The sequence below is a fragment of the Haliaeetus leucocephalus genome, unplaced genomic scaffold (genome assembly GCF_000737465.1).
Source record: "Haliaeetus leucocephalus isolate CR32 unplaced genomic scaffold, Haliaeetus_leucocephalus-4.0 Scaffold251, whole genome shotgun sequence".
Taxonomy (NCBI): Eukaryota; Metazoa; Chordata; class Aves; order Accipitriformes; family Accipitridae; genus Haliaeetus; species Haliaeetus leucocephalus.
In genome coordinates, this window is record NW_010972687.1 from 2,881,578 (window position 1) to 2,906,329 (window position 24,752).

General features: G+C 37.0%; 1 protein-coding gene across 1 annotated transcript in view; it reads left to right on the forward strand.

Annotated features, from left to right (window-relative positions):
* Nucleotides 1-13,298, forward strand: part of PTAR1 (protein prenyltransferase alpha subunit repeat containing 1) — a 36,996-nt gene extending 23,698 nt beyond the window's left edge. Inside the window, exons 4-7 of the mRNA XM_010568611.1 lie at nt 1,145-1,249; nt 5,037-5,250; nt 10,488-10,804; nt 11,390-13,298. Coding sequence (XP_010566913.1) covers nt 1,145-1,249; nt 5,037-5,250; nt 10,488-10,804; nt 11,390-11,738 — 985 coding nt within the window. The 3' untranslated portion in view covers nt 11,739-13,298. The remainder of the gene's footprint in view (nt 1-1,144; nt 1,250-5,036; nt 5,251-10,487; nt 10,805-11,389) is intronic.
* The last annotated feature ends 11,454 nt before the right edge of the window (nt 13,299-24,752 follow it).

The window sequence follows — 24,752 nt, forward strand, 5'->3', positions numbered from 1 at the left end:
AATCCCCACAACTCAAAACAAAAAACCCACACCAAAACACCAAACCCATGCCAAAATTGGTTCTATCTACTTCTTGCACTCTCAGTTTTTAAATGTGACTTCTGGAGGTTCTGGAAAATGCATGTTTCCTGTCTGCAAATGGTACCTTTGGAACTTACTGTATTTTTACTTCAAAGCCACTGTCTACTAGATTGGAGAATAAGATATGGAGACTAATGTCCTGGGAGTAACTGGTGATGGGGCGATGTCTACGAACATGTTCAGGACAGACAGTGAGTTATAAAGCTAGAAAGAAGAATAGGTCGTGGGGCAGGGAATTCTGTGCAAAAAAGGCAAGAAAGATAAATATGGACTTTTACTTTGCTCTGTCTGTGTTGGTGGTACTCTGGGAAGGGTTATGGTGGATGAACACTAAATTTTGTTAGGGCAAATTCTTTTATTTTTTTGAACCAAAAGCTGTTTTACACATAAGTGAATTCAGCGATTTCAGACCTTGTTGTTTGAGAAACATTGTACACACACAGAGTATTTCCCACTTTCTTGAGCCATATTTAAAAACTAAAAGTAAGTGAGGGGGGGGAAGGCTGTGTGGAAGAGTAACTGTATTTTCAGACATACGGAATGATCTAAGGGCTTAATTTCAAGAAGGAATGTTTAGTCATATGTGTAAGCCCATTGGCAGCCCTTGTATCAAAGAAAAAAACAACAAAAACTGCTGCTTGTGTTAATTAAGATGCTTTTAAGAGTGCGCAGATAAAAGCAACATTATTCTCAACAGGCATTAGGTATAGCCAAAACTCCTTGGCTTTCTGATTAGTAGCAGAAAATGTGATGGAAAGCCACACTCAAATGTAGTTGACTCAGTGATTTTTGGGTAGGTTTGGGAACCGATGGGTTGTATGTGTTCAGATTAAGATAAAGTTCTTTGATCTGCATTTATTTTATTGGGCCTGGTTGAATAGGGTGCACATATATATAGCAGAGTGGAATGGGTTAATCCACAAAAGGCTTTTTAAACTTTTGAACTTTGACAGTGAAGTTCTACTATGATACAAAGAAAATGCCATGCTATTTGTTATTGGGATTTGTGTTCTGTTTTCGGGTTACTTCTTTTATTCATACAACTGTATTTTATCTTTTGTAGGAAAGAATTAATACTGTCTGGCACTTTAAATCCACTTAAAGATTTGCATCTTGGAAAACTCGCATTAACCAAGTTTCCAAAGAGTCCAGAAACATGGATTCATAGGTTTGTTTCCCTTGCCTTCTGTTGCCTCCCCAAACTTAAACTTTTTTCCTAGGGTTTTTTTCCCCTGTGCTTGGGTTAAGGAGAGCCATAGATGAAGGAGGACATCTAGAAATACAGCAGATTCTTTGAGCCAATCATTGTAAAATACTGTGCTTTGGCTTTGAAGATACCTGCCTATATTTTATACTTAGAAGTAAAATCATATGCACCTTTTTTTCTGCATATTTTTAAATAACATTTGGAGGTGGGATAAATTTTCCTAAAGGTTTATCATGTCTTGCAGCACCTAAAATTCTCAGCCTGAGAATTCAGATTCCATCAATAGTAAGTATCTGAGCATTGTGGGTTTCTCCCTTTTTCCCTCCTCCAACTTACTATGATATTGCTTGTCTACAGGCATTTCAGAAAGGCAAGAATCTGTAAAAGCTAATCTTTATAACCAAAGTTGGGTTCTTTTCCATTCCAATATTGGTCTTTTTGGTTTCATGGATTTATTTGTATCATTTTTAACTTAAGCAATGTCATTAAGTCACCACTACTAAATATTAAAATAACAGAGCACATTTTTGGAAAAGATAACTCCAGAATTACTCAAATGCACAAAGCTAACCATCTCAGTCATGACTGAGTGCACATAAAATGCCTGTAGCACAGCCAAGTGAAGTATAAATCCATTGCTCAACTTTGGTTAAAAAAAAATTAAAATCTTGGTATGTGTGTGATTTTCTTTATTTTGTATTTTTCACAGGGTAACTCATCCTTTTATAGACAGCCTTAAAGAGATTTCATTGTAACACATTAGAAAGCAGTTCACAATGCTTGCATTTTCATGTGTCCAGCATTAGGACAACTGTAAAGCTGATACCCCATTAGGGGACTCATACTATCAAAAACAGAAGTAAAGCTTCAGTTGTACTGATAATATATGAATTTTTGGAAGAAGGAGTTGTTGATAAACTCTTCTTTGTGAGTGCATGACCTTAAAATTCTCAAAGTTAACCTAGAATGTAATACATGGAATATTCCTAGGCGTTTCTTAACTTATAAGCAGCTAATTAATTTCTGTTAATTTCTTTCTTAGTAGCATTGATACAGCAACAATACTGATGAATTTCTGCAAAGTTGGTTTTTAATTTTGTTGTTCTTCAACTGCTTTTCATCATCTCCGTGCTACTCACTCATGCTGCTTGATTGTTTTGTTTGAAGCAAAAGAGTATGTAGAAATAATGGGAAAAAATCTTGCAGTTTGTCATGGTTTAGCCTTTACTACATGGTAGCTAACACCGGGAAACTATGATTTTTTTGCATGTAACTAGAGCTTAACCTGGTGCCATCCATATGATTATGATGAGCAATACATTTTTATTAAATTAGTCAGGATGGTAGGTTCTTAATATTTATTTACATCTTAGAAGTAACAAAAAATTCTCTCTATAATGTCTGTGCAATCTTAAATTAGGAGTATTTTAATAGTGTTATAATTTGTTGTTCTTTCTCATATTTGCCTAAAACAAAAAAGTGTATTTGAGGATGATTGTACAAATGTTTGGCTTGTATTTGGATGTGCTGACCGTGATTGATACATGTTAGAAAAGAAGATCTGCAAAAATTTTCTTTCTGCATCAGCATAGTGATTAATCTTGTGTTTTCTGTTCCCCCATGATACCAAACTTCAGAGAGAAGTGCAAAAAAATAGAATGGGGCAATTATAAAATTCAGTAGAGCAATATCCAAATATTTTTTTTCTTACACATGGCAGATACACTCACTAAAGATATCAAAATACCTGTCATACACTTTGCTATATGGCCTTTTGCTATATGTTTTGGGGGTTTCATAGAAACATACATACAGTGACAGAAGAAATTGAATTTCTTTTCTCCAAATTTATTGGAGAAAATGTTCTCTTAAAAGCCTCTGAAATAATACCATGATATTCAACAGGTACCAAAAATACATTTTAAATCTTCTGAGGCTGTGCTCGTCTTTCTTTCCTCCCATGCAAAAAGTCCAGAAAATAGCTCAGATTTCATTTTATAATTTTTTTCTTTTGTTGTAGCCACAGAAACTATAAAATCTGTATTTTTTCATAAGCTCCTGTATATAAAATTCATCTGAATTAATTATTTTATTAAAAAAACCCTCATTTTAAGAAACTGAAATAATTTTAGGATCAAAATAATTTGTCTTTGTATGGTTTTACTCAGAAGTTAATGCAATAATACTTATCTTTTGTTAAAGGAATGACTCTCTACTCATTTAGCTTTCATGCCTAGACATTTTAGAATTTCCAGTTTATTGCAAATCTGCTGATTGAAGTGAAGAAGTACTAGATGGTGATGTTTGAATCAAAGACATTGTTAAAAAGCAAAAATTAAGTCTTCAAAATTACTACCTTTCATAAAATAAAGTTACACAACAGTCAAAGAGCATGGTTTGTTTGGCTGTACATCTTTAGTTAAAACAAATGTTACATAGGAAGGCAGTGTATGAATGCTGTCTTCAATCCACTGCTTATGATTTCTGCTGAGAAATGCAGTCAGGTTAAAAATTGCATTCTTATAAATGATCTTTCATACTGTCTTCCAATAGTTTAAATCTATTTTTAAAATAACTAAGAGAAAAAGACACAGTGTAAATAAAAAATACCAGTACAAAAGAATATTCTAAATGTTTTCAAATGAGAGAAAAGGCAGATGGATTACCAGATTTTTTTTTAACAGTGGTTGGCTTATCTATTTTTTATTTTATATGTATATATGCAATTTTATATATGAATTGCAAAATAGATTTCTCTTTTTAAAGATTTTTTTAATTATTATTTTATTTTTATTGATTTCTCTTAACCATGAGTGACACCTGAAAAGTAGCGATTAATTGGTTTTGGAACTAATGTGAGCCAGTACAAAAGAGAAGGACCTCTCTGTTGCAGAGTGGAGGATGTCCAGCTTTCCAGAGCATTCCACATGGGCCCATTGCAGTTCTCGTGACACATGCAGCTGCGTCGAAGTCTGCACATCTGTGATCCCTTTTTGTAGGACCCTTTTGTGTAGGGTCTGCAGATGCACATTTTCTGCAGCATTGAGGACACCTCTCAAAATACTCATGTAAAAATACTACTAAAATACTACTAAAAGTCAGTCCAAAGTAAAATTTAAAAGCCATGTAGGAATCTGTGCTTATCTCAGTCACTTCAAATCAAATACGTATAACTCACAGTAAAAACATTTGTTTTGGTTATATGTATAGCCCTTGAAACCATAAGTCTTTTGCACTTTATTTCTGCTGGTGGTGTACAGAAACTTAATTTGGCTTGCTGTGTGCAGTACTGACAAATGTAAAAAATACTCCCAAAGCACAGTTAAATTTTTTTTTTACTGAATCACTTTTTTCTGTCTCATTTTGGATGCTTTATTTTAGTGCTATACAAGTCTGAAAGAGGAGCTCATTAGAAATCTCATGCAGACAGTTCTTGTGTTTTTTTCCATTAATTTGCTGTTTCCTTCTGTTTTCTTTTAGTTTGCTGTAAGTAGCCATGACCACTTACACTGTGCGAACGAACAAATACAATAGACTTAAATTATTTTGGAGTGTGATCATAAAGTCATAGCTTTCAGTATGGGAAGAGTTCAGGTGGTTATGTTTACTGCTTACTCATCATCTAGTTACAGTGTAGTTCAGATAACTGAAATAACAGAAAGGTTTCATTGATTTATATAAATGAAAAAACATTTTTTTTCTCTTAAAATTTCTCTCTCAACATTAACACTGTACATCGTTTAACCAGACGATGGGTGCTGCAACAACTAATTCAGGAAAACTCCTTGCCCAGTCTTGTGACTAAAGGAAACTTGGGAGCAGCACCTGTGGAGAGAATTCACCGACTAGTGCAGGAGGAAATGAATGTCTGCTCTGAAGCTGCTGGGAGATATCCAAGCAACTACAATGCCTGGTCCCATCGCATCTGGGTTTTACAGCATTTGGGAAAGCTGACTGTCAAGGTATAACACAATAGTGAATAAAGTCTTAAATTTCCTTGTCTAAAAAAAAATAAAAAATACTGGTTTGCCAAGCAGAGCCTATGACATGGAGGGAGAGTGTCATATTAAGTTAGCACAGGTAGCTAAGAATGCTTTAAAAAAAAAGGCAAAATATTGCAATGAGTATGTTTTGCATTTTTCTTGCCAGTGTAAGCAGGTTCTGCTCAGCAGAAAGAACAGATTTTTTCTTGCCCATATACAAAGTTCTGTGTATCTGTTGGTACTTAGTATTAATGAAATTGTGGCAGGAGGATAGATGGGACTGTGTGAGCTGAAATAAAGAAGGGACGACTGGAGATAATTCTTCTAACACTAATCTGGAAATTCCTCATAGAGAAGAAGATAATACATGACAGATACTATTTTGATAATGTAATGTGATGTCTTGTTTTGATACCCTTATTGAGCTTATCTGTGGTTTCAGAATATAAGACAGCAGGAATTTCAGAGAAAACATAGTAGTGCTTGTAACTAGTTTCTTCAGCTCCAACAGTATCTTTTGACAGCATTTAAAATGGGGGTTGATCAAGCTATTTCAGCTCCAACAGGGACATCTTACGCAGTGGCAAATATTTCAGATGACATGGTAGTATCTAAAACATCAAGACCTGCAGCAAGTTGAATTCGTTATTGTGACATGGTCTAAAATTATATAGGCAGGTTTTTAATACTGTGGTTTCTAAGCTTGTGAATATTAGGCTGATACAGTGACACATCACTCACACTTTTAATGGCAGCTGCTGCATTTTGCCATCCTGTAAATACATAGGGAAGTGAGGGAGGAATTCAGTGGAGGTTGTTGGGTCAGCATAGCTATTTGTATGTCTTATGGGCCAGCTACTGCTAGCAGTGGATGTTGTTTACTGGTGTTTCCTGTTGTCAGCTGAGAAACTCTAAAAATAGCTGTATCAGATTGGTAGTTAATAGCAAGTATGCTCCACACTCCATGAGGGAGACAGACTCATCTGCCTAGCAAGTTTGTATGAAAAGATAGTTATGGAAAACTCAGAAGAATTACAGGATTGGGATAGATTGGAGTTTAGAAGTTAGGGTCAGAGGTCTATATTAATAGGAAACAGGGACTTTCACGTAAGTCATTAATAGCTGTATTAAAAAAGAGGGAAAAATTAGCACTGTTAATTAAAGCTCGAGTTATTTTATGCTTTAGTTAACAGTAGTTTGAAGATCGGGATAACACCCTGAGTGCTGTTTGCACTTGCTATTCCTTACTAATTTAAATAAACAAAGAATTGCACTGTGATAGAAATATCTTCTCAGAGCTGGAATTGTTGTGGTGGGTTTGTTCATTGGCAGTTATCAATGCTTTGTGTGACAAGTCAGAAGCATGCCTGTGAAGCAAGTGTTTTAAATTTGTTCATTCACTCCCAAGTCCATTTGCCAGTTCCCCTACGGGTCTTCTTTTTAGGCTGGTTACTAAGGAAGTAATTGTTTTCTCTAGTTTTGTCCAACTGGCTTTCGTTACCTCTGGCAAAATTTCACTGGTGCTGCTATTCCTTGAGCAGTGTGTTTAATCCATTGGGAAATCTCCATGTTGACTCTAGGCTTTTTTCATGACACCACCAATGCATCTCTTCAAATAGCCTAGCAAAAGGCATTTGGGATACAGGAAAATTAGGAAAACATGTGGAACATGAAAGATATCAGGAATCATAAAATCTGAGTCTAGGTGACTTTAAAGGCAGAATTAGAAAGTGATTATTCACAAGGTGTCATATGAGGAAAAAAGCAAATACAAAGAAGGACAGGGAAAAAGCAGACATTAGAGATTTTCACAAAAATATACAGGTTGTTTTCTTGCTGGATGTCTCATTTTGTCCCTTCAGCAATTTGTGTGTTTGATTATCTGAAAAGAATGGTCAATTTCACTGAGATGTAAGACTGGAACTTTGCTGCAAAAATTAGCAGATAAAACAGTCACTATGATTTTCCAGCCATTTAGTTCTTGCAAGGATGCCTCAAATTAGAGTACTCTGTATCATTTAGGGCCACATTTCTGCAATAGTACAAACTTTGCCTGTAGTTTGAGGCAGTTTTTATTATGGTGTACAAGGAAAGAGAGGCCAGAAACATGATGTGTACGTTGTATTATCATTGAAATAAGACTTCTCAAAACAGGTTTATCATTTATGAAACTGGCCTGCTTTGGAGGATTTGAGGGGGTAGTTTTGTAGCGTTTGGGTTTTTTTCCTTTGTTTTGGTAATCCTAATGCTTCTGCAGCCTGAATGTCAGTTCAAAATCTGGGAAACAGATACAAAATACTAGAGGAAAAAGTTTTGGCCGTGTAGGAAGATCTCACAGAATATAGATGTTTCTTCTTTCTTACAAGAGACAGTGAAAAGCATTATCTTGTTTGAATATAGAAATTTCAATTTGTTTTTCCTGCAGAATTTGAACCACATTAGCAAGTTTACATAGTGTTTGAATAGTGTTCATTAATGTCAACTAAGGATTTGTAAAGAAGAGATTGTTCCAAACCAATCTAATTTTTCTGGTATTGGAGTACTTGCCTCAGAGAAAGACAAGAAAGCTTGACTTCAGCTTTCTCATGTGACAGTACCATTAGGTAATGGGGGAGAAACAAGGGAACAAGGGCTCCAGACAGCTACTAATAAGTGGGTGCATAATTAGTTAGAGAACCAGAGTAAGAGTGTAGTATCAGTATAGTCTGTTAAAATTCATACCCATCATGATGCTTCAGAGAAATCATGCTGGTACAAAAATAGGATGTAGTTCAGCAAGGATGGACAAACTTTTTTGTTTGCTTTAGAGAGGAATACTCAACTTCATAATTACAGGATGGAGAGTGACTGATCAGGCCCTGCAATAAAAAACCAAGCAAAGAAACAAGTGGTGGGGTGGTTGTCATGAGGCAACACCTCTCTTGTTTGATGCCCAGAAGACAGAAGTATGTTCATAAGACACGAAGTAATTCTTCCTGTAGACATCCTCAGTAAAGGCCTTGGCTTTTTCTTAGATGGCTGCACCTCCAAAGGTACCTGTCTTTTGTGTGAGTGGACATTACTATATTTAATCTGGTTATCCTTAGAAGTTTTTTCCCCAGATACAATTCCTTTTCATTTCCCCAGTGTCCCTGACCAGGGAGGAAGTTTGAGGCTGCAGTTTATGGTGGGTAAGCACTTTAAAAAAGCCAGCACAGGGTCAGGGAGGATAGTAAGAGGGAGTGCAGACCCAGAAGTCGAGGCAAAGGTCACCAAGCGCATACGTCCTATTCTGGAGCAGGATGCCAGTTCCATGGTACTCGGCTCACCACTGAAGGTAGAAGAGGACCCTTTGTAAGAGGTTGTCAAGAGTGGGGAGGGAGGTGTTTTCATATAATTTTGTCTTTGCTTCACAGAAGAATGGCAAAGGGCTTGTGCTGTTCAATGTGGAAATGGAGAAAACTGGCGTGGTAAGAAAGAACCTCTGTTGGAATTCAGATGTTGCCTGGCCTTTTGTTTTACCTCCAGTTGTTTGAAGCATCTTCCACTGTTACTCTGAGGTTCCTAGGGGAGATGCGTTGTTTTTTGTAGATCTCAAGAGTTTTAATGGCAATCTTCTGTCTTACTTTTCTGAAAGAGGTTTTCTAGTTCAGGTAAGGAGTATTGCTGGGATTCGTTCTGTTTGCTTTCTGCAGGGAGTTAAAATGCATAATTACAACATTCCCCGGTAACATTGTAGCTTATAAACATATCAGGTAAATGAATTGGATTATTCTGAGATCTAAGTTGGACATAATGTGTGTAGTATCAGTTCCAGCTGAATAAACACTGGTCTGATATTTATGATGTCACCCTTGAGCCTGTGTTGGTTTTAGTAGGCTTTTAAATTTTCATGTTCAGAAATGTAAAATAGTAAGCTCAATTGTGCTGAGGAGAGAGAAGCTGATCTTGTGGTTTAAAGTGCAGAACTGGAGGTGGGGAGTTTTAGCCCCATTAAGAATGTGGGGAGGCGGGGGGCTGTTATTTAGTAGTGCCCTTCAGTTTGCTGATTCATAAAAGGAAGACGATGCTGGTATCTCTTGTCAAGATCTAAAAAAGCATCTTGAGTACCTTGGGTATCTACGTCAAATGCTTACATTGTTTGTATTTGCTCTAATATCTTTTAGAACAGACACACCACAAAAAAGGTGTATAACTAGCACATTTCCATAGTTTTCTTTGTGGGGGGCTGTGTTTATGAAAGTTGCTTCGCATCAGCTGGTCCTGTTAAGTAACATAGGTGGCTTAGAAAAAGAGATTAAAAGCAAGAATATATCAGTAAGGTTATATTCAAAGTCTTTAGAAGTAAACGAAAAAGGTAGTTTTGATCTCTTTGGAGAGTTAAAACTCCAGAGGAGGAGCAATGTGAGGAAAGAGGTTTAAAGCCTTTAAAAAAATACAACCATTAGTTCTAACAGAGAAAGTAAAGTAAAAGAAGCTTTGCCCAGTAGCCAAACTCACCCGTCTTCCCAGAAATAAATATTGAAGGTTTAAAAACATTCAGAATTCAGAGAAAATTTGTAGGTGCCAGCAGTATTAGAAATACAGCTGCTGCTATCAATGTTAAGTATTTACCGCAGTTATTGTGAAAGCCTTTCTGGGAGTTCACCTATTGCCAAGTCAAGCAACTGAACTATGGACAAATAGTTTTGTATTCCACAGGCTCTAGGACTTGGAACATAATGTTAGTGGTTGACACTCTTTCCTGGAAAATGAAAGTGTAAATTACTTTAAATCCTCTTTTTTCTTTTTTTTTTTTAAGCAACTCACCCACCCTCTGACATCCATAATGCACTAAGCAAAAATTAAAATACATCTAACGAATATCCATGTAGTTTGGTGTACCCTCTACCTCTGCCTCCAGTAGTCTTTATTCCTAACCATTTTGAGATTCTTAAACCACTGCTTATTTCTCATCATAAGTGGTTTGGGCTTTTTTCCCCTCACCCTGTGGGAAGGTTTCTGAGAGACCTACCTTTTCAAAGTTTGGAAGAACTTTGGAAGATAATTTCTTTTGTGCAGGGATACCTGCACACAGTGGAACAGGCTGAGTGATTATTTCATTTTTTGGTGTGTGTTCTTAAACCATTACCACAGTGGCTGAAATCCCCAGAGGAGAAGATTACCTTAATACAGAAACAGTGGTGGTAAATTCCTCCTTTATACAGGTTGATAACTGTTTCTGCTTTTTGTTTCAGGTTCTCCTTGATGAGCTTTCATCCACTAAATACTGGGTATCCATGCATGTCTCAGACCATAGTGGATTTCATTACCGCCAGTTCTTACTCAAGTCCTTGATAGGCAGAACTGTGACTGACAATAATGTACTGGCACAAAATCAAATCATAAATGAGCAAAACCCTAGCCTTCAAAAGGAGGAGGAGAGTGCAGGGGCAGAAGCTGCCTGTGCAGAGGAGCAGAGCGTGGATCTCCCCCACCATTTAGAGGAAGAATTGGAGCTCTGCACTGAACTGATTGACAGTTACCCAGGGCATGAAACCTTGTGGTGTCATAGGTAAGAGAACTTGGTCAAAAAAGCATCCTTCTATTTGTGGATTGTTCTTTCCCTGACGTTTCCAGAGAAATTGTTCTGATTTTAAAAGTTACCACTCAATAAAAAATTTCTAAGCTACCATATCTTGAACCTTTGGAAAACATTCAAGACCATAATCAGAGCTATTGAATGGAATATTTGATTTGGCTTAAGTATCTTGTTGATGTAAGCTCTACTTGTCCCTATAGTTTGTGCAAGAGACACAAGATAGTGTTAATCGGCTTTTTCACACTTAAAATGTTTAAAGGGCAAAAGATGAGCAAAAGATAGGCAGAAGATGGGTCAGCTGCAGAAAACCTCTGGTGTATACGTACGTACATACATACCAGCTGGGTGTATGTACCTGCAGATTTGCCAAAGTAACACTGAGCCCTTTTTTGTAGAGTGTGAGCAATGACAGCAGATTTTCTGTCTGTTTGTGGGGGAATCTGGTGGGATGGCAAATGAACTGAAGCAGTTCAGCAGCAACAGCAGATTATTTTCAGTGCATGACTTTTTTTTTTTTTTTCCTTTTCTTTTTTTTTCTTCCTTCCTTTTCCTCTGAAGAAGGTGTGTGTTCTACCTTCAGCACCACCTAAGCAACAAAATTCCTCTTCTGAGTGCAGTGGTATCATCTGTGGACAGCAGTGATGAAACTCTGAATAATTCCCACCACAGTCCTGCAACAAGTCCCATGGCACAAGCTATGGATGTTGATGGTTTGAATGAATCCAGCAGCAAACAAGGTTATACCCAAGAAACAAAACGCCTGAAGCGTGCTCCTGTGCAGGACTCTTTTGGTCCAGAAGTGGAATACCGGTTCATTGATAAAGTATTATCAACTTGTAGGGATGCGGACCAAGCCAGGTTTGCTACTGCTTATAGGAAATGGTTAGTTACTTTTTTAGGTCAGTGAAGGAAGAGTTTAAAGCCTTCAGGGTTCTTTTAGTGCAATATTCTCTTTTTAGACACAAATGCATGTCTTGGTTGCAAGTGTTAGCTAACCGTGTGTTTCTCAATCTTTTAATGGTCAGTCCTAAAGTTCATATTCAGATTAGAAGTCTCTCACTTTATTTATTAAGGAACTGGCATACCTTTGTATTAATCAAATGCAGTTTGTTCTTTAATCTTTTTAAGAAATCACTTTGTCAGCTTCCTACCATGCCATTTTCTTATTTTCTAACTTCTGCATTAAGGTGGACTCTGAATCATTTGGCTTAAAAAAACAAAAAAAAACCACCAAAAAAAAAAAGGAAAAAAGTCCCAAATGCTTTTGAGACAGCGTGTCTGGAAAAAGAATAGGAGGATCTGTCAGTATCAACTAAACCTGTTTCCAGGTTGCTCCTCTTTACTATAGTGGCATCTTGCTGATACATTATTGGATTCAGACTATATTGAGTGCTATTACTTTTGTATTAGCAACCTTTCGTAGAACACCAGGCTGCAGTGTTTCTTTCTCAAGGCTCCAACGCTGTTTTCCAACACCTTTTACTATTATAACTATTCTACTATTGTAACTGGATTTTTGCTTGCTTATTAGTTGTCACATGAATTTGATAGGAATGTCTGTGAAGTTGAAATCCTGAAAAGCAGATAGAGGAAAATGTGACACAAAATAGTTCAAACACCATTCACGCTTACACTTACATTCAATGTTATGTTTGGAAATACTTTTCTTAGAACAGACTGCTTTACCTTTATTTCCTACTTGGTATTTATTTATTTTATCTCAACAGTCCAGAATTAATGGCACTTGATACACATTTCTGAATGTATTATGTATACTGCAGAATCTCAGCCTGCTAAACCACACATCGGTAACTTGTATTTAACCAAGACCATACAAGTCCACTAGATGATGGGAGTAAAAACTCTTCTGACTGGTCACTGAGACTATACAATTTAAAAAAAAGACAGCAGGAGGGAGCTATCTCTTCACTTTTGTTCTTTTGCAGAGCTTCAGTCTTTGAGGTTTTTTTCAACTCTTCCTTAAAAGCACTTCTCCAACCATACATCTCTGTTTACATTAACTGTAAATTTTAAGGGAATTTGAAACACATTTCTACTCCAGTGAAATGAAACATGAATGGTTTATTTTGTCATTTCCTTAGAACTTGTCTATATAAGGGATTTTTTACACTAATGGAATTGTGCTGGTCCAAAGACCCAGGGGAGAAACATTGTACAAGTGTAGAAGCTTGTACAATGGCAACATCACCTCTGAACAGACTATTCACTGAGGGGATTAGATTTTCAAGCTAGAGTCTTTGCCAAGATTGCTTTATGTTTCTCCTGCCCAAAGTGCCTCCTGACTGTGATAAGATTCAAGCTGCTGTTTCTGTTGGGCAGAGAGAGCAACAATGAGGGAGAAAAAAACCAGGTAGCCTGCTCAAAGGTATAATTTGCAAGGAAAAAAGGCACTTGAAACATGCAGAATTCCAACAGTTTTAAATAATTTGATGGATGGGGGTTACTCTTGCATTTCAAAATGAAAATAGACCACCTCTAGTCTTAGAGAGTATGGTCGTAATTCATTTCAGGCACAAAGTAGCTAACAGAGACATTTATAAATGTACACTCTTCCATTTACAGTATCTAGATAAGACTGACATAGGCTTTAGCATCTCCATGGCAAACCTTTGTCCCAGTGGGCATCCACACCTGGCTCTGTATAGCTAGGAACGACTTACACGCCTGTTTGTTTTGAAGTACTCAGGGATGTTGTCTTGGTTGATGGTTTTAGTTGCAGAAGAACGTAATCAATGTGTGAAGGAGGTGTGGGAATGGCTTGAGAGGATAATTTTGTCATAAGATTCTGTCTCTATTGACCACTGACAAATGGGTAGTTTCAGGTACAAACCGGAGTCTGAACTTAAGTTCTTAACTCAAGCAAGAACTTTTACCCATCCCAGTGGACTTGATGCTCTTTGATTATGAAAGATACATTAAAGCATATGTAGAAACCTGGGTCAGCTTTATTAACAATATCCCACTAATGAGTAGTATGAACCTGGGAAGTATGAAGTCAGCTGGCAATGTATTAAGGATTATGTTCTTGGTTCTGGATTACTTAGTAATGTAGTTATGTATTCTGTTTACCTTGGCAAAAATTACCTGTTCATGAGAAAAATTTTAGCGGCAGGAGCAGACTGGGAAACGGGAGCATGCTAAGAAGTATTTCTTGAACTCTGGAAGGGAAGACGTGCTCTCTTCTTGCACTGGAATGACTGAGGTTTTTAGAGGAAAAAATTTATATTAGAATCTGGCTTGAAACCCGTTACGTATTTCTTCCAGACTATAATCTGAAGTCTTAGTTGGCTTTCTTAGAGCTATATCGTGGAAGTACTGTGCTATTGAATTAGACAATCTTTCCATCGTGAGCACTTAAGATCAGCTGCCCTCATATACAGGTATACAGTTCCTATTCATGTCAGCATGAGTTATGCGTGCTGGTAGGAAGACAAGATTTGGTCCTATGTAGCTGAACAGAGTTGCATTGTATTTTCATACTTGGAAAATGTTCTGAGAGCTCTGATTAAAGATGACGCTGATTTTTTTAGTACTTTTACAAAACACTGATGGCTGTAGTACGACTCTTAAGTGTGAGTTTTTAAAGCCTACACAATAAAAGTGAAATTGAAACAAGTCATATCTTCCGCTTTGAAAGAAATGCAAACAATAAGCCGTCTAAATGGAGCTTTAATTTTTTCATGGTAACAATATAAATTACATGAAAGAAGAAATTACATAACTAAATTACTTCAAGCTGCCAATGTCCTGAAGCCTCTTATGTGAAATAATTGAAGAGATGCTTCCAACAAATTGCATTAAACTTACAACTGTGTGATGTTCTGGCACTATGATCTTTGAAACATACCTGTCTAACCATTCAGTATCACTGCAGAGGCCCATGTGGGCACCAGCTTGAAGAAAAGTGGCTTCAGGCCATTGGTAGTTAACATGCATAAAGGTTACCAAGTACAGCTACTGTGTGTCAGAGGTTTATAATGTAGTCAGTGAACATTCCTGCAGAGAAAATGTCCAACAGAAGCTGCAGAATACAAGGCTCTCACTCTGAAGTTCCTTCAAATATAAGATCAAACTTTGTAAATGTCTTCATATAAAGTTCAGCATCTTTACTGATTTTATCTTCTGCTATAGTATGTGTCATTTGAATTTATACGAATTCTTTTTGTTCACTGGATTAGTCTTTGCAGAAATTTTTTTGTGCTAGAAACAAAGGGTTTTGAGGAACAAAAGTAATTTGAAACTACAGAAATTAGAATAGAAGGAATCACATTTTTAAGGGGTTGAATTCTCTGCTGCTAAATACATTCACTGTTATTTCATTGGCATTTGGTTTGTCATGTGTTACAGTCACTGGAGCAACACTTGCAGCATTAATGACAGCTACAATATACAAAAAACTTATATAAAGTTGTTATTGGAATGCATTGCTATAGCTGCTCTGATTAATATTCGTTAATCTACTCATGCCTGCTTATTAAGTGTTTTATTGACTTCTTACATATTCTTTACACAATCAAACCCTTGTGTCATTTAAATAGGGGGAAAAGTAAATTGTCAGTTTATACTGTTTGATTAATTACCTTATGTAGAACTTGTTTTAAGACAAGCAGAGTGATAATATAGTGAGAAAGCATAGATTCAGTCTTACAATCAAAATATCTGGCATTTCCAGTTTTGTGTTAGTGCTGCTTAATTAGAATGTGTAGCTAGTCTTTATGAACAGGAGTGAGTTTTTTCTGAAGTAGATAATTAATGAATTTTTAAAATAGTACTGTATAATATTGATGACCAGAAACAAAGGGGTTTGGAAAGGCTCATCTGCATAGCTGGACTTAACAAGCATACTTTTTCAGAATAACATGTAATAGAATGCACAAAATGTGACTACCAGAGAATAATTTAAGTGGTGAGTCTTCAGAGACTTGATGATTGAATTTTTGGACAAGGTTGGTTGCTTAGTTTTGTTTTGCCTTCTGTGAGGAAAGAATGTTCCTTAGTTTTTTTAATTTAATAGGAAGTGAAATGTTGCACTTAAAGCATGGGGAAAAAAAATCCCTCAACTCCTGAGCTGTATCTTCTAGAGCAATTTTGGAAAAAGCAGTGAAGTGTAGATGTGACTTTTAAATGCATGTTTGTCCTGTATTCATTTGGTGATGAGGGGTCTTTACAATTAGATCTTACTGTTTTATTTATGTCAGATGTAAAGGAAAGAGGGTAACTCACCTATTCTCAAATGCACTTAACATTCAAGTTAGTTTCAAAGGAAGTTCAGTGTCCCTGTCTAAGATAATTTTCCTTCTTTTTTTTCCCTATGTGCTGAGGTGTGTTTCCTTCCCAACCTCTTCTCTGTTCTTCCAACCAGCAAAGAAGAATGTAGCAAAGCATTGGTGAGGTGGCCTCTTTTCATGTTTAGATAACTCTGACTACCTCCCAAAAAGTGCTCTGATTGATGTCCTGAAGTGGAGTTCATCAGGCTCAATTTTTTCAGAACCTCATGCTAGGCCTACATCCTCTTTGAGAGGTGAAATGCAAGAGCTTTATCTATGAAGCCATCTAGTTTCCCCAGGAGAGTTTAAAGGAGAAAAGCAAAAAAACCCATCATGTAGTTAAAGTTGGGAAAACTAGAATTAGCATAAACTTTCATTAGTCTTTTCCTCTGAAGAGGCAATGTATTGCTGAAAAATGGAGGAAATATGTGCTTCCAAGAAATTCCTTGTAGACAGTTTATGCTTTTGAATTATAGACCTGACACTTTCTAGTGGCTTTTACTTAGTGTGTAATGTTACTTCTCAGGGCATAGTGTATTGTAGTGAATTAGGGTACATTTTTACAGTTTATAATTATTGATTTTAAGAAAAACCCATAAATACTAAACACGTAATAACTGGCTTTTAATTTTTTTTTGTCTAGCATAGCATTTTATATCTACCCACAAGCTAATGCTGTTCCTAATGATTCACACTAGACCTTACCATGTCATCTGCATCATATTGTTATTCTGTATCTTAAATTGCTGTTGCAGTCTTGCAGGAAGCTCCTGACAGTTTCTGGGTTTCTTCTCTGGGTTCCATAGTACTATTCAGTAGGATATTCAGTAGTATCTCACAAAGACATATGTTGTTGTTGTGGTTTAACCCCAGCCGGTAACTAAGCACCACGCAGCCGCTCACTCACTCCCCCCCCATCCAGTGGGCTGGGGGAGAGAATCAGAAAAAAAAGTAAAACTCGTGGGTTGAGATAAGAACGGTTTAATAGAACAGAAAGGAAGAAACTAATAATGATAACAATAACAAAATGACAATACTAATAAAAGGATTGGAATATGCAAAAGAAGCGATGCACAATACAATTGCTCACCACCGGCCGACTGATGCCCAGTTAGTTCCCGAGCAGCGATCTGCGCCCCCCGCCCAACTCCCCCCAGTTTATATACTGGCCATGATGTCACATGGTATGGAATACCCCGTTGGCCAGTTTGGGTCAGGTGCCCTGGCTGCGTCCCATACCAACTTCTTGTGCCCCTCCAGCCTTCTCGCTGGCTGGGCATGAGAAGCTGAAAAATCTTGACTTAGTATAAACACTACTCAGCAACAACTGAAAACATCAGTGTGTTATCAACATTCCTCTCATACTAAATCCAAAACATAACACTATACCAACTACTAGAAGGAGAATTAACTCCATTCCAGCTGAAACCAGGACAGTTGTAATGATGGGGAAGCTTTTTACCCTATCTGTGTTGATGCATTGTGTATCTTAGATTTATTTTTTTAAAAAACTTTTGTTAGGAGTCTGAGTACTAGAATTGCAAAAGCTTTTAGTTGTTGATAGCTGGCAGGTGGTTGTGTACAATACAACTATTCTGAAGACCAGAACTCTTAACTGAAGTCTAGTTTATTAAGCATCTTTATCTGCACCATCTGGAACCTGCTGTTAATCCTACTGTATAGATGGAGGTGGGGAGAACCCACAGTGAAGTGCATATTTCCTTCACAGGACACTTTCTGAACAGAATATAATTCTGGTAAAACAAAGAGCTTTTCTTGGATGAGGTATTCCTGTATGTTCATTGTAAATAAAGTTATGAAATTGGTATGTTATTAATACGGTAAGATTTCCTGGGTGGCTGCATAGAATGAATAGATTAATGGGTTTTTTTAACAGAGTATTACCTGTTAGTGAAAAGTCACATAAATGATACAAGGTACCAGAACTTGTTTTTACAAGACAAAATATATTTATACCTACTGTGTTCATTCCCTTTTGTTCCAGTTTTTATTTTTTGAAGTGGCTACATTTAAAACTGGGTAGTCATCTTGAAAAGTGTGCTTGGGAATGTCATCTTTAATTTCATATAATAGGAATATCTGTCTTAAATGGTTTTAAGTAGCATTAAGATCCAATGTAGTGACACCACTACAGTATTCAAGTTAGCCATTAAACACTGATTTTGTAACACAGTCATGTCTATTAAAGCACTATTCTGTGTAGGGCAAAATGTTTATTTTACCATGATACATGAAAAAATATTTAATTCTCACAGCTTTCTTATTAGGGGGAAATACAGTCAGTTTTAAACATAATATTTTGCAATATTTTTTCTATGAAAAATTCTCAGATACACAGTTGTGACCATTGTAAATTTTATGTAGATTTCCAATGCAGATAAATTAGATAAATGGTAAATTTTGTAGCAGAAATAATAAAATGATGATAGGACATTAAGACACTGGAAAGTAATCTGGTAAGTGACCAGTGTTCTACAGGATAGTCAGTGTAAAGCATTAAGTTTGTTTTTCACTGGTCTTACTTTGTCATAGGATGAATTCTTTTCAGAAGGGGATTGTTTTCTTTTCTTTTTCATTAGTAGCTTATCTGTGAATAAATTATCTGTATTTATGCTCCCATAATAAGTGTGCATGTATATGTAGGTGGATGGATGGATGGATGGCAGAACTATAGTTATGTAATGTCCTGTGAAAAAGGCAAAAATCTCCCACATACAGCTATTTTTATATAACAGTGGTGATCTGCGAACAGAACTCTTCCATGGAAGACGACCTGTCCTAAGTCTGAATCTAGCAGGATCATTGCCAATGTCAGGGTTTTTGCTGAAAGCAGTGAGATATCTTGCTTACCCTCTCTGGTTTAGTCTGCCCTACTTTCATGATACTTGGGCAAATGTGTGCGTACACAAACCAAATTATTAGCGGTGGTGTTTATTCAGGTGCTTGTAGGGAGTGTTTGAGATGGTGGAAGAGTTTGTAAGGTCTTGCAAGCTGGGAGAACTGGGAAGTGCTCAGCCAGTGTCCTACCTGGGGTATACCTTTCAGGGGTCTTCCAGGAAGGAACGCACAGGCATATTTTGTATGAAGTGCTTCAGCATCACAGGAGACTGGGGAAAGTACATCAGACAGAAACTAGCAACTGAAATTGATATTTGAAGACAAAAACCAAGTAGTCTTTTTGGTACTTTATTTTCAATATTTTTCTCACATTCTTTTTATAAAAATGAATCACATTTAAAAAAGATTTTCGAAGTTACTCATCATTTTGAATGCCTTCTGATTTTGAATTATTGGATTTGAGAGCTCTCCTTAAAGGGCTCGGTTTTATTGGAAAATGCTAGCACCTTTTCTCTCTCCTCCTAGACAATGTGATTCATTCCAGCTGTTCTAAAATGAGCACCTGCAATCACAGGGCATTACTGAAAATATTGTTCATCTTAAATGCAAAACTTAAAGAAGCAAGGACATGTTCTACTCATGCAGGTTTTTGGTTTGGTTTTTTTTTCATTTTCTCTTACTGCCTGCTAGGACAGAAGGCGGAAAGAATATGTAAGGAAGCCCTGAGTAGATATGTACAATCTTGGTTTACTTCATTTGGGGGTTCATTAAATCAGAAAGCTTAGTATGAGCAAGTAATAAACCCTCCAGTGTCCTTGTACAGAAATAATTTGCAAGATCTAGTTGTTAGTTTGTTTCCGATCTGAGTGCTTGATTTTTACATCTGTTGAAATGAGTGACAAAATTCCCACTGACTTCACTGACATAGGATCAGGCCATGCTGCGGGGAGGATATCAGTCACTACATGGTAGCTTTGACATATTTAGTGTGATGCATTGTGACTTCTTTGTCTTTCGCAAATGGTCGTATTTATGGCTTCAAGGAAAAAAGCAGTTAGGGTAGTGTCTATTCATTAGCACTGTGACTGAGGAGAAACTGTTAAGGTTGTAGAATATTATAGGTTTAAAAGGGCAGCTAGAGAGAAACATGGGTACTATGAGGTATCAATAGCTAAGAAGGCTTCCTTTTTTCCTCTCTTTCCCCCCTCTTTTCCCTTCCCCTCTTCCTCTCCCTTCTCTCCCCACCCCCACATCCCCACCCCCCACTCTTTTCTCCCTTTTCTAGTTGAAAAAAGTTTCATACAATATATTAGTTTCGGAAGTATTGCATATCAGTAGCATATAGGTCAATGCCTGAGTTTTATGCAAGGTATTTAGAGACAGATGGCAAGATTTTAAGTGCCATGTCATAATTGATGCAATACTGAGGGGAGAAAGTCTTAATAAATAGTGAATGGCTTAAGTGTTGCAGTTCTCCAAGCGTGCTATATACATTTATGTATGGTGCAAGAATAAACTGCACATTTGTCACCCTGTCATCTCACAAATGCTTATAACTAGGTAACAGCTAATTTCCTTTTTAAAATGCATCTGCTTAATTTTGATTTGAGATGTTCTACACTTATGTGTTGTTATCTAGTACTAGGTAATTTTCTCCACACCTTTAATCCATCTTCAGTGTAACCTAGCCAAATATAGATTTTCATGGTTATAAATCTAGTTTTGCTGTGAAGGGAAGTTGAAATTCTGCCATATAAAACGTTCCGTTTTCTGATGTCTAGTTAGAAACATAGGAGGGCATCCTAGCACTGCTTTCCAGTTGTACACACTGAATTTTACCTTGTTTATCTTAAATATTTTGTATTGCATGTTAATTAAATTTTTACATATCCTAATAGTACAAAAAAAAAAAAAAAAAAAAAAGCCCCCCTCCAGTCCTAACTGTTCTATGCAGATGTCTTCCAAAATTTACAGGTACAATTTGAGTGGTGGTGGTTGGTAAATGGATTTTTGTTTTTCACTTATTTATCAGCAGACTTGTTTTTATATGTATTAGTGACAGAATGGACTAAGCACAGCTGTAAGTTATTGTATTTCTGTAGAAAACAGAAAATAGTGTAAAATTGTTTTTGTTAAATGTTGGCAGTTTTTAAATAAACTTTTCATCTCCTAAAAAACTCTTGTTTTCTCGGACAACCTATTTACCCTGGACTTCAATTTCATTGTTTACCAACAGATACTCTTCCTAATTATTGCTAATCTCTTTTCCATGATAACCTTCTTTTAACGGGAACTGTGTCTTCTCTTGTGAATTTAGGTGAAAGCAGCAAAATTATTTTTGGTCTGTTTAAATGTCAACAGTTAAGACTTTTTCAAATGCATTCCTACATCTTTTTTCAAGCTTAGTCTATGAAAGGATGGAGATGAACAGCAGGTTTTCCATATAAGAAATTTCATTCTGGCAACGGACAGCTTGCTGTACTGTCTGGAGTTGCAGAACTTGGACAGCTGAATGATGCTCATGTTTCTGTAACTTCTTTAAGTTTCAGCATGATGTTCAGTGGCATGCTTGCCTTTTTTAAAATCAGGAATCAACTGGAATAGCTTATGCCAGTCTTTCCAGAGTCCATACAATTTCTGTGCTGTTGTAATTGAAGGGAAAACATTTTATGGATCTTAAAAGCAGGTAACTGCCCTCTTACATTCAAAAAATATACTTTGCTTGATTCATATTAAAGATAGATGTGATACAGAAGCATGGTACTTTGATCCCAGTTGATTGCCTTTAGAACATAAATTTTGCTGTATAAATTTTATGAGGCTACCTGAAGAAGAATCCTCAGGTGACCCCTAATCTGAACTGGATGAAAAGATGTATTGTTTTTGTAAACTTTCTAATTGTGCAGATACATATGCATTAACACCTGGATCCACAATGTTGAGGTTTTAGATCTGCAGTTAAGCTCCTCAAATAGCACCCTACTTCATGTATAGTTTTGTGGTTACTTTTATCAAAAATTGTTCATCGTCTATCAAAGCTGACTTATATGTTAAGGTGTCTTTCATAGACTTGAGTTAATGCTGCAGGAAATTTGCTTCAAGTCCTTGTATATCAGGGCAATCAATAGCTCTCTCAAGAGCTTTCATTCCAGGCTGTTACCCAAATAATTCTGAGGTTCATACAATTTAAATAAAAATTAATAATTTATTAAATTATTAAATATTAATATAAAAGAATATTAAATTATTAACAGAATGTGTGGTTGGGCTTGATTATCTAAGCAATGGGTACATTAGGATATTTCAGTATAGCAGCATATATAAAAATTCTTCAAATAAAGTTAGTTGTGTATGTTAGATATTTTACAGGCATGACTGGAATTGTAGGTCCAATAATTCTCAAGTTTACTTAAATGTTTCTTGGATTGTCTTGTCATCCTGGTATCTTGTTCATCAGATACACATGCAAAGTAATGAGCTAACAACACATATGAAAAGAAATGAAAAATATGATGTGTCTGCATGGTCATTCTTTTCTGCTTGCACTTTGTAATATTGATTTGTTCTCTGGTATAGGGCTTCAAATCTTCCACTGTTTTCCATTTCCAATAAATATAAATGTTCTCCAGCTACTAAAAAGAATATGAAGACTTCCAGAGGTCCTTTGCTGGATGCCAGAAGGCAGTGGTGGCATTGTCTGGTTTTTCAGAGGTATGGAGCATCTGGCTGTTGCCCTGCAGTCTGTTTGGGGTTGCTACACCTTTGAAAAGCAAGCTATGGATTTACCGCTTGCTTTGTAACTGCACACCTTTAAGAACTTTCTGCAGTACCTGGTAAAGAAGTAAAAAAACAAAGGAAGTGGAAATGTTATGTCAAGAAATATCTCGGTAGAGAGGGGTAAGCTGGTGGAGCACAGCGTGAAAAAAAGCACAACAGAAGCAGTTTTTTCATTCAGTCTTGCCATTACCTACATGAGATGTAACTGATGTGCAGACATGTTGACAAGCTAGGAAGGCAGTGTCTAGGGGAAGAAGACAGACTTTTGAGGTGTTTCAATATTTGAAGTGGAGCACTTGGAAAGGAAGTTTTCTATTTTACTGTGGGACAGATTTTTTTGTTTTTCTTGCATATATTCTGAACTCTGACATACCCTATAGTATCAGTATTTCTTTTGCCAAAGTAACGTTTTCTGGTGGCTTACAGCTTAAAAGGCAAGGTGGGCTAACAAAGGTTTTTAGCTGCAGAACCCGTGGGCTTTCAAAGGTCTTGCTTTCTTTCTCCATATAAGCCTGCTTGTTTAAACAGAATTATTAATCTGCCTGGCACCTCCATATGATTGGAAAAAGTGACCTCATCGAAGGTGCACTTAGTGGTTTCCATGGCAATCGGTGACTACCAAGTGGAGTCAAATGGAAGGCAGGAAGAGAAAGATCCGTCCAGCCATTTATTATCATTATCCAGCCTACAGCTAAAAGCATATATCTTTAATTAAACATGTACAGGCATAAAAGCAAAGTAAAACTTCAAGGCATCCCAGTTGTATGGTGTCACTTCAGGTTAGCATATCTGTGTATGCATGTTTAGCTGTATGGCAGATGACTCTGTTTTCAGCCAGGGAGATTTATCAGAGCTGCAAACAATCAGTGGAGCCATGAAAATTCAGTAGCCACAGATAATCTGTTGACCTTAATTTCTTTCCTTGTTGGGGTGCCTTCACTACTGAAGGGCAATATGGCTTTTTCTGAGGAAACGGGAAATAGGAACCTTCCTCTCTGTGCACAACTGCTGTCTTTACAATGTACTGTCTGGCCCCATTTTGCAGGTGACTGGCCCCTTTTTTACCCTTTGCTGCCTACCCCTGCTTTGTTCCTCCCTGTCCCCACTCCTGCACATTCCTTCTTCAGTCTGCACAACTCCACTGAACCCCTTGGGCATGCCGGACCCTCAGGTTTGTATCCCTGTCAGTGGCAACTTTCCAATTTGCCTGTGGTTTCTTAATAACCCAGCAATCAGTGTGACAGATGAGGTCTGTTTCTTGCCTTTGTTCATCTGTTGGGTTTGTGCCTCTGTGTGTTCTTGTTTATGGCTTCCCCCTTTGCTTATTATCCCCTTCAGTATTGAAAAGGTCTTTGACCAGATACCCTTAAGGGAGCAGAGGCTCCCTCCTTCTACACACCCTTGCACAAACAAGTTTACCTCTTTTCAGGGAAGCTGAAAACCTTGCTTCAGTGTAGTTTATCCTATCCCATGACAGCTTTATTCTTTACTTTCTGAAGCCTTTTCAGTTCCACTGGAAATGTAAAAGCTCTCAGAAAGGAATAGATTGGTTCCTACAGTCCCAGCAAACACAGCCTATTCAGTTTAGCAGTGCTTGACTTGAATTAATGCAGAAATTAAAATATGCTTCCAGCTGTTCCATCTGTGGTTGCACCATCTTACAAGGAAAACTGCAACTACTGCTCTAATTGAGGAATCAGAGAGAAGAGTGGGTGGCAGAAGTGCGAAGTAGTTTCTTAGGGAACTAGAATGGAGGTGGAAAGGCAACAACATGAGATATAAATAGACCAATTAATTCCCCTTCTGTCTTCCAAGACTTGGGGTTTTCTCAGTCAGCAGTAGGTCTTCAATTATAACAGCCCAAATCTTGTGTGAGAAATAGAACAAGCTTGCATTAATGAAGTGAATGCCACCACCTGTGAAAAACAGGAATGCAGACTTAAAATGCTTATTGGTACACAGGAGGGCAAAGCTGGCTGCACTGAGTCATATTGAGG